Source organism: Prinia subflava, chromosome W (genome assembly GCF_021018805.1).
Source record: "Prinia subflava isolate CZ2003 ecotype Zambia chromosome W, Cam_Psub_1.2, whole genome shotgun sequence".
Taxonomy (NCBI): Eukaryota; Metazoa; Chordata; class Aves; order Passeriformes; family Cisticolidae; genus Prinia; species Prinia subflava.
This window is the reverse complement of record NC_086282.1, coordinates 1091442-1104956: the sequence shown is the minus strand read 5'-3', so window position 1 is coordinate 1104956 and position 13515 is coordinate 1091442. Positions and strand designations below refer to the sequence as shown.

General features: G+C 45.6%; 1 protein-coding gene across 4 annotated transcripts in view; it reads left to right on the top strand.

The window, feature by feature from the left end:
- The first annotated feature begins 523 nt into the window (after positions 1 to 523).
- Positions 524 to 13515, top strand: part of LOC134563435 (FH2 domain-containing protein 1-like) — a 43721-nt gene continuing 30729 nt past the window's right edge. The window contains exons 1-2 of one of the 4 annotated variants that reach the window (XM_063421354.1): positions 1278 to 1377; positions 5597 to 6228. In XM_063421354.1, coding sequence (XP_063277424.1) covers positions 5746 to 6228 — 483 coding nt within the window. In that variant the 5' untranslated portion in view covers positions 1278 to 1377; positions 5597 to 5745. The other 3 variants (XM_063421355.1, XM_063421356.1, XM_063421357.1) reach the window with 3 other exon arrangements.

Below are 13515 nucleotides of genomic sequence, written 5' to 3'. Positions count from 1 at the left end.
TGAATTTGCAGCTTAAATGACTGGGTTCTGGCATTGCATTCCTTAAATTTTCCTTTCATTCTAATATAACTTTTTTAAGTTGAGGTGACTCAAGCAGGCTGTCTTGCCAGAGCAGTAGGTCAGATCTCTGGCTGCAGAACTGTGAGCAGGAATTGTGTAACCTCAGCGACCGTGGGCCTGGGCCCCACGCCTGGGGCCAGAGGAGGCCACCTGGTCTCCCACTCTTCCTCGGGTTCCTGCATCCCAACACCTGAGCAGAGTAAATAGCACAGGTGAGGCACTACACACTCAGGTAAGACATGATTTTGTCCTGCTGCTCCTGCCTTCCCACCCCTGGTTGTACCAAGGTGTTATTTTCTCTCTCCTGTGCTCAGCTCAGAAGCTCTGATGGCTTATTAAGCAAGACTGGAAGTGAGGTTTCTTCTCTCTCCCTCCTTTCTCAGGAAAGGAAGGGTTTCTGTTTCTGTCTTTGGAATTTGCCTTCTGTAAAAAGTAGTGTTGGGCTGTGTGGACTGACTAATAATTGACCTGAGCGAAGTTCACCTTAACTCTTCCTGGGAAAATGGTTTTATTTTAGAAATAGGATTCAATCTCTTGATAAAATATTTTAGAACCATTTGTATTTGTTTGCTGGCTTATCAGTGGATGGTACTTTGCTTTCGGGTATCCACAACTCACATGTGCTGCTGCCTGGAGCGCTGTAACCCAGGGCTGTGATCACAAATTCGTCTGCACTTCTCTCACACCATCTGCTTTGGAGTTACAAGGGGCCTGTCTTGCCTGCTTCCCCCGACCTTGCAGGGCTGAGCCGGCGGGGCGCACCCGGGTGAGGGATGCGGGATGCGGGATGGACCGTGGGATGCGCTTGCTCGGGAGCGTGGGCAGAGGGCGAAAGCCTTCAGCCGTGGAGAGGAGCCCGTTCCTTACAGCCGGGCGCGCTGCCGGTAGCACCGCTATCCTGTTTCTATAGCAATCGTTGCTGTGAGTGCGGTGACAGCGTGCGGGCAATGATGGATGGATGGATGTGTCGATGGATCAGCTCAGCCGGAGCTGGCTTAGGCCCAGTGCTCCCGGAGGCGCCAGTGCGCATCTCCGTTCGCCGCGGCGGAGGCACCGGCGCTGGGTCGCGGATTGCTCTCCTCCCGCACGGGCTTTTCGGTGGCACGGGCCGAGCAGGGGGGATCGAGGCCCCGCTGCCCCGCGCCTGGGCCGCTCCCGATGCCACCGCCGCCACCACCGTCACCTGCTGCGGCCCCGCCCGGCCGCGCCTGCGCTGCCCCGCCCCGCGCTCCGGCGGCGCAGCCGGGCCGGGCGCGATGGGAGGAAGCGGCGGCGGCACCGGACCGGGCTGCACGCCGTGCTCCCGCGGGCGCTGAGGTGAGCGGGAGACGCGGGGACTCCCGGGCCGGGCGGGGCCTCCGCGCTGCTGGGGGGCGCGGCCGGGCGGTGCAGGGGTGTCGCCGTCTTCCCGAGGCGTAGGAGGAGGGAGCGCTCCCGGGGAGACGACGTCCCCTCGCCGCGATACCCCGGGCCCGGCCGGCCCCTGCCACGGAGAGAGAGCCGCTGCCGCCGCTCCTCTCGCACGGCGGGGCGGGCGCTGTCCCGGGCACCCAGGCTTTCTCCGGCGGGACGAGCGCTGCCCCCGCCACGTCCTGCGGGGAACAGCGGGGTCCGGCCGCTCTCGCCAGGCCAGGGCCCCTCTCGAGGCGTCGGGGTCCAGCGGGAGCCAGAGGACAGCGGGCGCGGTGTTACCCCGGGTGCAGCCGAGCCGCCAGCGCCCTCCGCGGTGCCCTGTGGCCTGCGGCGTCGGTGGAAGGAAATTACGGAGTAAGGATCTGTCGCGGCCCCTCGGATGGTCCCGGCGGCAGGGCCCCCACAGGGCACCTCAGCCAGGCACCTGCTCCTGGCGTAGAACACGGCGCTGGGGGCTGAGGGCTGCTCCCACGGGAGCCCTTTCCCTGCGGCGGGGTCAGCGCGGCACCTGGGAACCCCAACAAAAATAGCCGGAGTCGGGCCCCCCGGCAGGCAGGGACGCGGTGCCGTGCAGGGCTTTTGTGGTGGGATGCATTGAGTGGGGAAGTGCGAAGTCGCCGGATAGCTGCGTGTTCTTTGTAACTCGCAGGTTTTGGCAGGATCTGGGGCTGGTTATCGGCGTTTGCAGCTTTTCTGTCTGCAGTCAGCAACTAGTTGTTCCCCTTGCCTCTTTGTAGGGTTATTGTTGAGACACAGACACCCAAATGCTGTGGTTGGGCTTGGCGTTGTTCTCATGAGAATTTGGAGGGTGCCTGATACAGAAACGTGGGCAGGGGAGAACATAAGGCGTGAGTTAAAGGGAGTCATGTCTTGCAGTATGAATTATGAAATGCCCTTCAGTGTGTCATGCACTTCACCTGTTAATTTGTGTATGCAAACACAATCTGTGTCTGTCTCAGTGGTAACTGCCTTTTTTGCAAGAAACAAATTACTTTAGAGTGTTTCTCTTACCTGGGGAGAAAGTTGTTCCCACCCTCTAACTTTTAAATTACATTTCCAAGTTAGATTAGCTTGGCTAAAACAATGAATGAGACAAATAAATAAAATATTTCTTTCATGTCAAATATGGACACAAAACGTGCAGTAAAGATGTTACTTTAGAGCTTTGGTGCTTCTCCGGTTGTTTTGGATAACAAACATGCAACAATGAGGTATAATTGCAACATCTTAAACGTTTGTCCTTTTGGTCCATTTTTTTTTCCTTTAATCCTTTGAAAAGTGTGGAGATGCTCCTTAGGAGTTAAAATTTTGCTTGGCTTCTATTACGCATCCCAGTCCCAGTGTGTCTTGATAATCTGTAGTTCACAGTTGGAACAGCTCTGTTGTTCCCCACCTCCTCTTGCTGTACTTCCTGCTCAGAGGCACCTGCTGATACCAGCAAGCAGCCCAGAACCTGTCTTGGCTGCCAGCTTCTCTCCTCTCCCACCCACGGCAGTGGTGGGAGCCTCCACTGGGAACAACTTTGAGTCGCTCCTCCAGAGAGGCAGCATGAGAAGGGAATTTTGCCTAGCCTCCTGGTATCTGGTAACTCGAGACCACCATCCTCTTACAAGCAGGTGACCTCTGTCACCTGGATCGTGCTTATCTGTCAGAAAACAAAGCTGAATACCAGCCTTTATGCTATGCCTTTCCTTTCATGCCTTCCTTCCAAATGCTGAATCCTCCCCTTTCCTGGTTCTGGCTGTTACCTCATCTAAAGCAGTACAGGGCTCGTTGGATTGAAAACAGTTTTTCCTGTTCTATCTATCTTTACATCTAGGTTGGGATGTTTTCTTCCCTGTGCCTTCTCCACTCCTTTCACTAGTAGTGTCCCTTGTCTAGCTCAGAAGTGCTCAGGTCTGAGATCAGTCGCTTTCCACTCCTGTGTGTTAGTGCTGGGACTCTGATGATTCATCTCCTACAACTCTGTTCCATTAGGATTTGATCCTATTTTTCCTAAAGTATGTGGATTTGTTGAAAGTCCCAAAATGAGGTTCTTGGATGTTGCCTGGGGCATGGTCGGTCAGTCTGTCTCTCTTGTCTCTCTCTCTTTTTTTTTTTTTTTTTTTTTTTGTGAATGTGTGGGAACCCAAGTTAGAAAATAATAATGTTGAATACTGCTTTGTGATGGTGGAAAACTAGCTAATACATTTTTCATTTTTAAATAAGTAGTAGGGAGGAAAAGTGCTTTTCCTAGTTGAGTATTTATTTAAATTAATGCAACACTTAATTGCTTTGAGTGGTTAATCTTTTTCCACCACCTTGCAACTGCTTTTTTATGCCTCTCTGCTTCTATGATCATGAATTTGGGAGGAGAGGCGTGAACATAGAGTCCTGTAATAGCAGTTGGGTATTAATGCTGACTTAAATTTGAAACACTCTATCTTGATCCACTTTCTTTGTAGCTTCTCTCTTTTTTACCATGCCTATAAAGTATTTTCCATCATGCCTGTGATTTAAACCTCATACAGGTTTTTATATATGTTTTCTATTCTTGTAAATGCCTGGATAACATAAGGCATGAGATTAGAAAATCTGAAGCAGGAGAGAGGAGCTCCTTGCTACCTGGAGAGGTTTTGAGAAGAAAAGGTATAGTGGATGAATTTTATGTTGTTTTCCATTGATTTCAGTGAAGCTGTGAGTGGCTGAATCCTTGCAGACAAAGAGAGAATTTGCCCTAAGGCTTGTTTCTGTGACTTGGGTCTGTTTGTTCATGTACAGTCTAGTAGTGATGGATCTCTGGCAAAAACAGTGAAGCTTTTTTATCACTATTATACAATGTCAGATTGATCTGAGTTGCCATTAGCGCCATGTGAACCCTGCTGAGGAGGCATACCACTAAGTCAGTGCCAAATTTCTGATTTGATGTTGGTTTTGTGCCACTGCATTACTTGAGCTTTTTCTGTTGAGTTTTCTTGAGACTGAGTTTTGCTCAGAGGCTGTCTCCTATCTAAGTTTCTATTATGTGGCATCTTTGAATTTTTAATTTTTTTTCTTGTAAATTCCCATATCTTTTTTTTTTGAGATAGCTTCCAAATTCCATAAAATCATGAGATTCCTCGGTGGTATGTGTTTGAAACACTTTATTTTCTCTGAGACTTATGAATTAAATCTGTTTCAATGGATTTGGCTTATCAGAAGTGTGGAATTTGTGGAAGTCATGCTCTTACCTGAAGATTTGTTGCTAATAACAGCATTTTTATTTAGCAGATGACAGTATAAGAAAAGTGCTGAAACCCATTGTGATTCCTGTTAAGTTGTTTTATGAGATAATCTAGAGATAAAAACTTCTCGAGGTATTTAAAGCTTTGCCTATGCGCAATGCTTAGGATGTGTAGGGTCCTGTTCCTACCAGCTTCTTGTCCTTTCTCTCTCTCTGTTATTGAACTGGCACTGTTAACCTAGATGCTGAAGTAAATTATAAAGGACAGCTTAATCAAACTATGGTCTTTCTTCTCTGAGTGTATTTTGGGAGGTAGTGCAGCCAGACCAGTAATACTTTTAAGGTCATGCTCAGTGAACACAGAGACTTTAGGGACTGCACACTGTTTTTTGCCCTTATTGACAATTGTGTGAAAAAAGCGGTACACTAGGCTAGACTGTCAAATCATCAGCAAATTTTTAGCTATTTTAACGCAGTTTGGATTTGAACTATGAGTTTAGAGGATTCAAACAGGGTCTGTTTGCTGCAGTTAATCCAGTACCATAGTTGGTACTGTGTGCAGTCAGCATTAAAAGCATATCTGAAATTAGCAGTGGAATGATATTTGTTTTAATAACTTGAGATAAATATATTCTCACAAAATTGCACTGAACGGAGAGTCATAGGTAGTTTTGACACCTACTGTGGGTGATTTAGAGATATTCTTGTTTTTATATATGTTCTTGAAATCTAGGCACCTAAAGCTGTTTGAAGTCTTGGTGTGGATAAGTGTTAAACAATTGCCCTGTGAAAGACTTTTGATTCGCTAAATTTCCCTTATGGATTGAAAACTTGATAGCTGTTTTACCTTAGTGTCTTTTCAGTGTGAGGGACAATGTCCAGTGTCTGTGATCTGAGTGTCGCTATTGCCCTTTGTCACAGGTTGTGGAGATGGTACAGTCCCCTCTCGTGCTGCCGCTGCTGGCAGATAGGGTTTGAGAGGGTGTGATCCCAGCAGCTGCCGTGCTGACTGTTCAGTGTTTCAAACCCATCCAAGGAAGTAACACTCTCCCCTTCAGGGAGGCTGTAAAATGCATGTTATGAATTGTCTCTCCTTGGTCAATGATAAAGAAAATGGGGCTATTCCAGTTGCAACGGGATTAATGAGCGAGGATACGACAACAACGCCTCAACTTTCTCAGCCTGCAGCATCACCGCCCCCTGGGCCATGTCCCCTCACAGGGGCTCCCCCAGCCCCTCTGCTCCCCCCGGGAATCCCGTCCCCTCCGCCGCCCCCTCCTCCACTGCCTGGCCCGAGCATACCTCTGCCTCCACAGCTGGTAAATGGGCACGACAGCCACGGCAAAAAAAAACGAATGCGGAGCTTTTTCTGGAAAACTATCCCTGAAGAACAAGTCCGTGGTAAAAACAATATCTGGACAATTGCTGCAAGACCACAGTATCAAATTGATATGAAGACAATTGAGGAACTTTTTGGGCAGCAGGAAGAAGCCAAACCCCAGGACACTCGAAACCGGTCTTTAAAGTCTTTGTTTAAAGAGACTAAAGAGGAGGTAAGAATTAAAGTAAAACCTCTTTTTTTACATAATGCTGTAGGAGTTGATGTGAATTCTGCCTCACCTTTTTCTCTTTCTCTGTCATGTTTTATCCTTACGGCAAATTTGTCTTGATTCAGAGGAGAGGGGAATGATGGGAAGCATAAACTCTTTGTTCTTAGTGGCACATATTTGTTTTTCAAAGAGCTGTGTTTTATTATTTTAACTTGCTAAGTGCTGTGATTTGATCACCTGTTAAAATAAATATGAATAAGTGGAGGGAGCTGAAAGCATCTGTATTTACTCATATTGGATAGCCCATGAGTTTCCAGTGTGGAACACAATTGTATTGTCTCTTCAACTCTTCCTCTATGTCTGGGATGCAAACAAGATGTTCTACACACAAGCATGTACCAAGCAGGAGAGAAGAGAATCCTATTTGCAAGGGTTAATGCTGTATATGTCCACAGTGTCCTAGAGACATCAGGAAGGGAAGTGCCAGTAGGGCAACAAGGATATAGAACATAATATAGTGATTAAGGGTATTTTTTATTTGATAATTTTAAAGTTTCCACTTTCATAAATGTGACTTTCCTGCTAAGAAAAACTTTACTTCATCTTCCCTACTTTTTCTGGACATGAAGATAACCTTCCAAGAAGGTCCCAAGATTGCCACTGATTTCTGTTCTGGTGGCAAGGAATACCCTGTACCAAGTACTCTCAGGTTCAGACACTCTCCAGGGAACTGATAAGTAGCTTTTCTAATCCTTAAATCCTCATTTATAGACCACCTCTCTGTGAAGCCTGAATTGAATTGTCTCAAGTGATCTTTCTCTGAAGTAATTGGAGGGCTGAAATGCAGATTTAATCACTAGTGCGTCTACATACAGGTTAGTTTGTAAACAGAATATAGAGGGCATGAGGTTAAGAGATGTAACAATGCACCGATTTTTAGTGAGAAAATAGGGACATGAAATTGCTGATATCTTGCAGGATTCAGGAGATGTCAAGATCAGAAGGGACAAGATGAGAAACCACCATGCAGTGATAGCATGCATGTTGTACATATTGAAATTTAAGGTTTAAAAAGGCGTGTGTATTGTAGGTTCTGAAACCCTGACATCGGGAAGTAGTAATTGGGGCCATCATCAGAGGTAGTCATTAAGCTCTGTGCTGTTTTCAGGCTATATTCATCTTTGAATCAGGAGTGTAGTGAGTGGACTTCCTGTGCCGAGTACAGATGTAAAGAGCCCTGGCCTGCATTTCCTCAGAAGCTCCCCCTTTCAGGACTGCTGTGTGATAAAGATCTAGTTCTAGTAAATATTACAATACGTTTTATAAGCTCAATGTGGCCCATAGTGTGCAATAGGTAGGTCAGAAAAAAAACCAGAGTGCTCCAGAACTCATGCAGTGGTAGAGATTAAAATCAGAGGCCTGCAAAACCAGGAATTCTCCAAGATTCAGTGCCTTGAAAACAAAACCCTACTTTGCTGGAAGTTATGGGTTTTGTGCGTCTGTCTGGAGCTGATATGGTGGTGCAGTGCATTTGCACTGCTTGATGCTTGTGCACCCTGGTTCAGGGCTCCCCATGGTGACTTTCCACGTGGCAGGTGGTGAGGCAACAGGACTTGCCTCTGAGTGATGCCACTTAAGTGACAAAATGTTCCACTCACTTGCTAAGGTTTGTCAAGCATGCTGCAGCAATGTGTCAGTGGTGAGCAATTTCTTATGTGTTAATGGACTTTGCAGTCCTATCTGCTTAGCAATGAGGGAGGGAGCTAATCCTGAGGAGCTGTGTGTAATTGGAAGTGCGGAAGCACAGATGTGGAGCAGCTCACGTGCTTCACCCTACTGCAGGCACGGTTCAGCAGGGGGCTGGAGATGGGAGCACAGGCCTTGTTTGTGACTCCCACTGCCGGTGCTGTCAGCTGCCAGCCATTGTTTCCATGTGGGATGGTTATCCTCACCTCACTCTGGTAAAACCTACAGAGGCTGACAGGAGCTGGGGGCAGGCTGAGGTGTGCAGAATCAGTGTGACCTTGTGGAGAGCGTGTTAGTGTGGGGCTGAGGGTGATGCCCTCAGCTCTAGTTCTGTGTGTGGCCATGTTGCTGGCCAGCCAGGGGCAGGTGGGCAAAACATTTTGTGTTTCACTACCTCTGTGCCTTTTGTATAAAACAGTTGATTTTAGACAGTGCTTTATGGTCTAGCAATGAAAAATGTTCTTTGAAGTTTACATAGTGAAATTAGCTTAGTCGTCATAGTATATCAGCAATGAATTTTCAAGATAACTTCAAGTGCATAAACTCAACTTTTACTTAGATCCAAATCTGAAAAAAGTAGCATGTCTGAAGTGCCATACAGAAGTGCATGGCCAGAGAGTGCTCTGTTGTCCCTATGGGGTCCCCCTTGGTACAGTGGTGTAGCTTCAGTGGAAGTGGTGAAGAATTACTCTTCAGCCAGTGTTGAGGGCACTGCCCTATAGATTGTGGAGGAGATTTGGGGTTTCATACCTTTGCCAGAGATCACTGTTGGTTATGAAATCATGAACAGTTTTGGTAAAAGTTCTACACATGTAGGAGCTTGCAACACTATGTGTCCTTTTAATTCCTCACTTGACAGTGATTTATACAGAGAATTTAGATGTAACATCATCATTATAACAGAAGCCCCTTTTGAGGCTTGAGTCAAACTCATACAGCAAATGCTTTCCTTTTTGTAAACAATCCCTCACCAAACCCTTAGGAGATAAATTAACATGTTTCCTTGACTAAAGGCTTAATTTGCCCAATGGTTCCATGTAATTTGAGGCTCTGAAAAATAGGAGGTGCAAGGTTAAGTTAACATGCCAATTTACTTTCCCCATCCTTCAGTGGTGTCCCAGTGTGGCACAACAGGCACTCACCCAGGCTATTGTTAGCCTGGCAGTGGAGTGGGCAGAACAGCTTCTTGTCAGCCAGAGGAACTGCTCTTGCTTTCTCCTTCAAACTGTGCCTCTGCTCCTGTCTCTCACCTCACCCCACCTCTCTGCTGGCTCTGATCAGATACTGGATAATGTAATACACATATTGCACTCTCTGTAAACATATTTAAGTAAGCAGCTCAGCAGAGTGCTGCAGGGTTCTTAGTTTGTTTTCTACTGGAGTAGTTTCTGCTCTTCCAGTGAGTTTTGATGACTTTGTGGAAGGATGCAGTGAATTCCAGAACCTGTGCAAGGGGACAGTGCGAGAAGGAGAGAGAAGGAAGATGGAAGGAATAAACAGGATGTTTCTTGCCCCCTCTCCTAGACGTGCCCTCTCTGTTTTCCCTGTGCTGACTCCGATGCTCATTCCACCTTCTTGAGATCTGATTCAACCTGTTAATCCAGAGAACTAACAGCAAGAACCAAATGAGATGAGTACCAGTGCCTGCCTAAGGGAAAGAGCAGGCTAGGAACATGACATGGGAGGATGACATGCAGTGGGGACAGCCCTTCAGTAAGCTGCTAGGTTTGCTTTGCTGCACTGTGACTCCAGGCATGGAGTGACGGTTAGTGTGTTATAATGTTGTCTTGGTTTGAAAGACAGATATCTGCTAGGAAGGGGCAGGACCTCCCTAGAGATGGAGAATTCAAATCCCCTCCCTCCAAATTATTCCAATTAAAAAAAAAATTAAAGGAGCTTTCAGACAGAGGTATGGGGGTAGGAATAACAGTTCTTTACTAGTATATATGACAAAACGACAAACAAACAACAACTACTGCATCAATAATAAACAGAACCAAGAACCTTGAGGGCTTTCTTTTACAAAAGCCCAGAGCAGTTTGATCTCGGCGCCCCTGCACGACTCTGAGAGGCCAAACTGGAAGGAAGGAAAGTCCCGGACCGGTGGAAGAGATGAGGAGCTCTGTGCTGGCAGCTGGAGCAGCAGGGGTGTCCTGGCAGGGCTGGGCAGTGCAGGGCTACAGAGTAGCAGGAGAGCCTCAAAGCTCCGAAGAAGCAGCGGCGGTGGGGGGAGGCTGGAGAAAGCGAGCTCAGGATTCCCGGGTACGCGAGCAGATGACTGTAGATTTCCCAGGACGAGACAGAGGCAGAGGGCAGCCTGACCGTCCTCCTCAGCGCTGAGAGCAAGAGTGCCTCCCCCTCCCCCAGCTGTCTTTTTGCCTTTCCCAAAGCTCATCATCTCTCCCCTCTGAGGGACACTCCCAGGGACTCAAAAACAATAGGTGTAGCCTCGTGCTGCTATATCCCTCAAGTACTCCTTTTTGTTCTGACTAAGTAGTCATCAAGGCTTCTTGGAAACTTATGGGGAAAAATTCTGTGAGAAGAAAAAAAACCAAAGCTAACCCCCAACAAATGTGAAGTGGAAGTTGAAACAGGAAGTCATTTATATCCTTCGTAACCTTCAGCACCAAGCCTGAGCCACCAGGCTGTTCCATGCTTGCTGTAATTTGTAAACTGTATCACACCATGTGAAACCCCATTGTTCTTAGGCAAAGAAAACCTACAATGTTTCCCCTTCTCATAGTACCTCAAAAATGAACTATTTCTGTGGTGGATTAACATTTGTAAAACTGAGGCCTGTTACTGTGTGATCTGTACCTGCTGCAGATTTTGGAAATATGCTGGGTTGAATACACTGGTGATGAAAAGTGAATTCTTGAGTGAATTGCTGTCCTTGGTTTAGAGATTGCACTGTTTATAAAGCAGAAGTGGCAAGTGTGTGTGACCTGTGATGTTTTGCATGGCTTTGCAAAGTGCAGGTGTGGAGATGGTGGAATGTATCTGAGAAAGCTGTAATATTTCCAGTTTCACAGAGTAGAGGATGAGAATGGAGAAAACTTTCCTGAATTTATCTGAAGTAAATCATAAGAAACCATATGAGAGATTTTTTTGCTATAGAGAATCCCAGTGGGACTAGGAATGCCTGTTCCCAGTTCTCAATTACAGTCCAGTGTAACTTTTTGAGTCAAGAAGTCCAGGGGTATTACTGATGGACAGCACTTCAAAACCTCTTTGGGTGGCAAACAAAGGCTTGAAACGTGCGGTGCCAGCAGCAGTGTTGACGATGTGTGTGAACAGAAGACAGGAGCAGACTGAGTGGAATTTAGAAAAACTGTGGTAATGTTCAAAGGGTAAAAAGCAACAGCAGACAGTGCTCTGCGTGAACAAAATCAAATGAAATCTCAGTGGAGAAGAGTAGACATTGTGAACCAATGTTCAGGCTGAGGTTATGAATCTAATATGCAACTGAATGTGAGATGGAAAATAGTGTATTTGTGTGCAAGGAGTAGGAACTTGTATTTATGGAGTGTCTGCCAGGTTCCCTTTTTCTCCTCCTTGTGCTCCCATCTGGAAACTCCTTGAAGGTAGTTATGTAATGACAGTAGTTTCAAACACTTTTGATAAGCTTGAAGTAGACACCAAGCAAAGAGTGACCAAAAAGTGAGACTTGTTCTGATTGTGTGGTTAAGCAAGAAATCAGAGAAAAAATAAGAGTACAGTGATATACAGAGCAAGAAGTGTATGTAAAATCCTGGTACTTAAGAACAGCTATGATTTTTTTGTTGTTGTTGTGCTGTGTGACTTGTTCCCATTGTTCCCATTTGTTTTCTTCAAGGGAAGATATTAAAAAAAATATGTAATTTGTTTGAGGTTGTACTGTAAATCTGAGTTGTGCCATGGAAGAACAAAGGTTTACTCAGCTGATGATCAGTCTCCTTGTAACAACTATTGACTGTGATTTAAAAAATGTACGCAAGATTAACTCTGAATATGCTTAAAAACCCAAACAAACCAAACCCCAAATGATGGTAAAGCTTATAAGCTTAAACTAGTACAGAGAAATCAGAGAATTAGGGGTGACCGGAGCGATTGGAGACTGGAGCTAGAGTTAGAGAGGTCAGTGAGAGATCCCTGCAGTAAAACATTTGAAAAAGATTAGATACTGCAGGGGGAGAGATAGTTGAACCTGTCCTTCGTTAAGGGGCTTTTCCTTAATGATCTGTTGGGGGCCTCTCAACTCTGAAGATAACAGGAGAATAAACTACAATCTGTCCCCTTATCTCTGCATATGCTAAAACTGAAGGGCTTTGGGCTACCAATCATCTAATTAAAACTAATATGCTGATATTTTCTGTGTTTTCTAGTCTTGGCTGTTTTCAGAAGAGAGGAAATTCCAGAATTTCAGAAAACTTTTCAATATGACTCACTATTTTCAGCAAACAAAGAAGCTGTCTCCTGGGTGTATGTTGAGGATAGCCCATTAATCATCCCTATATTTTCACTGTCATCAGCTGACTGCAGGCTAATTCAATTTCGTGACAATGCCAATGTTGCGTTTATATATCTGCTTCTAATCTGAGCACTGTCACAAGGGTCAAAATGCCTTTCCAGCTGTCAAAACCACAAACAGCATGCAAGTCCAACAGTAGTCTTGAACATCTATGTGTACTGAGCTCTTTTATTGTAGCAGTCAGGTGGAACTGTTAAGGTGAAACAATTCTCTTGTCCTTGTAAATCTCATGACTTTTGTAGCTGTTATCACCAAAATAGCTGTGGTAAAATTTTAACCTTAAGGACACAATTCGCTATAACAGGGCAAACCTCTGAGGTTTCAACTTGTATGCTGTTTCAGGAAGAAAAACTAGTATAAAAGAGGGACTTTGAGTTTAAATTTTTTTACAAATTAGGGGAAAATATTGTAGGGAAATTTTTTTCTCCTCTGCCTAATCCTCAGAATTGTACATGTCAGATGATACAGCAAACCAGCTTTGAAATACAAAGCTAAGAGAGATGTTATTTTATTATGGATTTCTGTTTGCTTCTAGGTAAGCAAACAGATTTGAGTATTACATGTTTCAGCATTTGATTCAAGATCGACTGTCATGGGTTAGCACTGGCTAGATGTTAATGCACCCATGAGTGTATGTTTTTTAATGAGCTACTGTGAGATGTGGTCAAGAACAGAGCAGAGCAGGCCTAAAACTTGAAAACAGAACAAAACTTTATTACATTACATAGGAACAGAAATAGAAAGGAAAACTTTAAACACACACACAAAACAGAAATGAAACCTTCCCAGAACATTTCTTCTCCTCCTCCCAATTTCTACCCCTCACACGTTACCCTCCATGGCACCAAAACCTTGGGTTTTAAATTAAACAATCACTACTCAAAAACTAATCTTCAATTCAGCAAGGGAGAGAGGAGCCTCTCTTGCACCACAGACTGCTCTTAAGAAAACACGGGTCCACCCCTTATATGTTTCCATGTCACCCATGGCACCGCCCGGAGAAGTTGCCATGGTGACACCCTCCTTTCTATGTC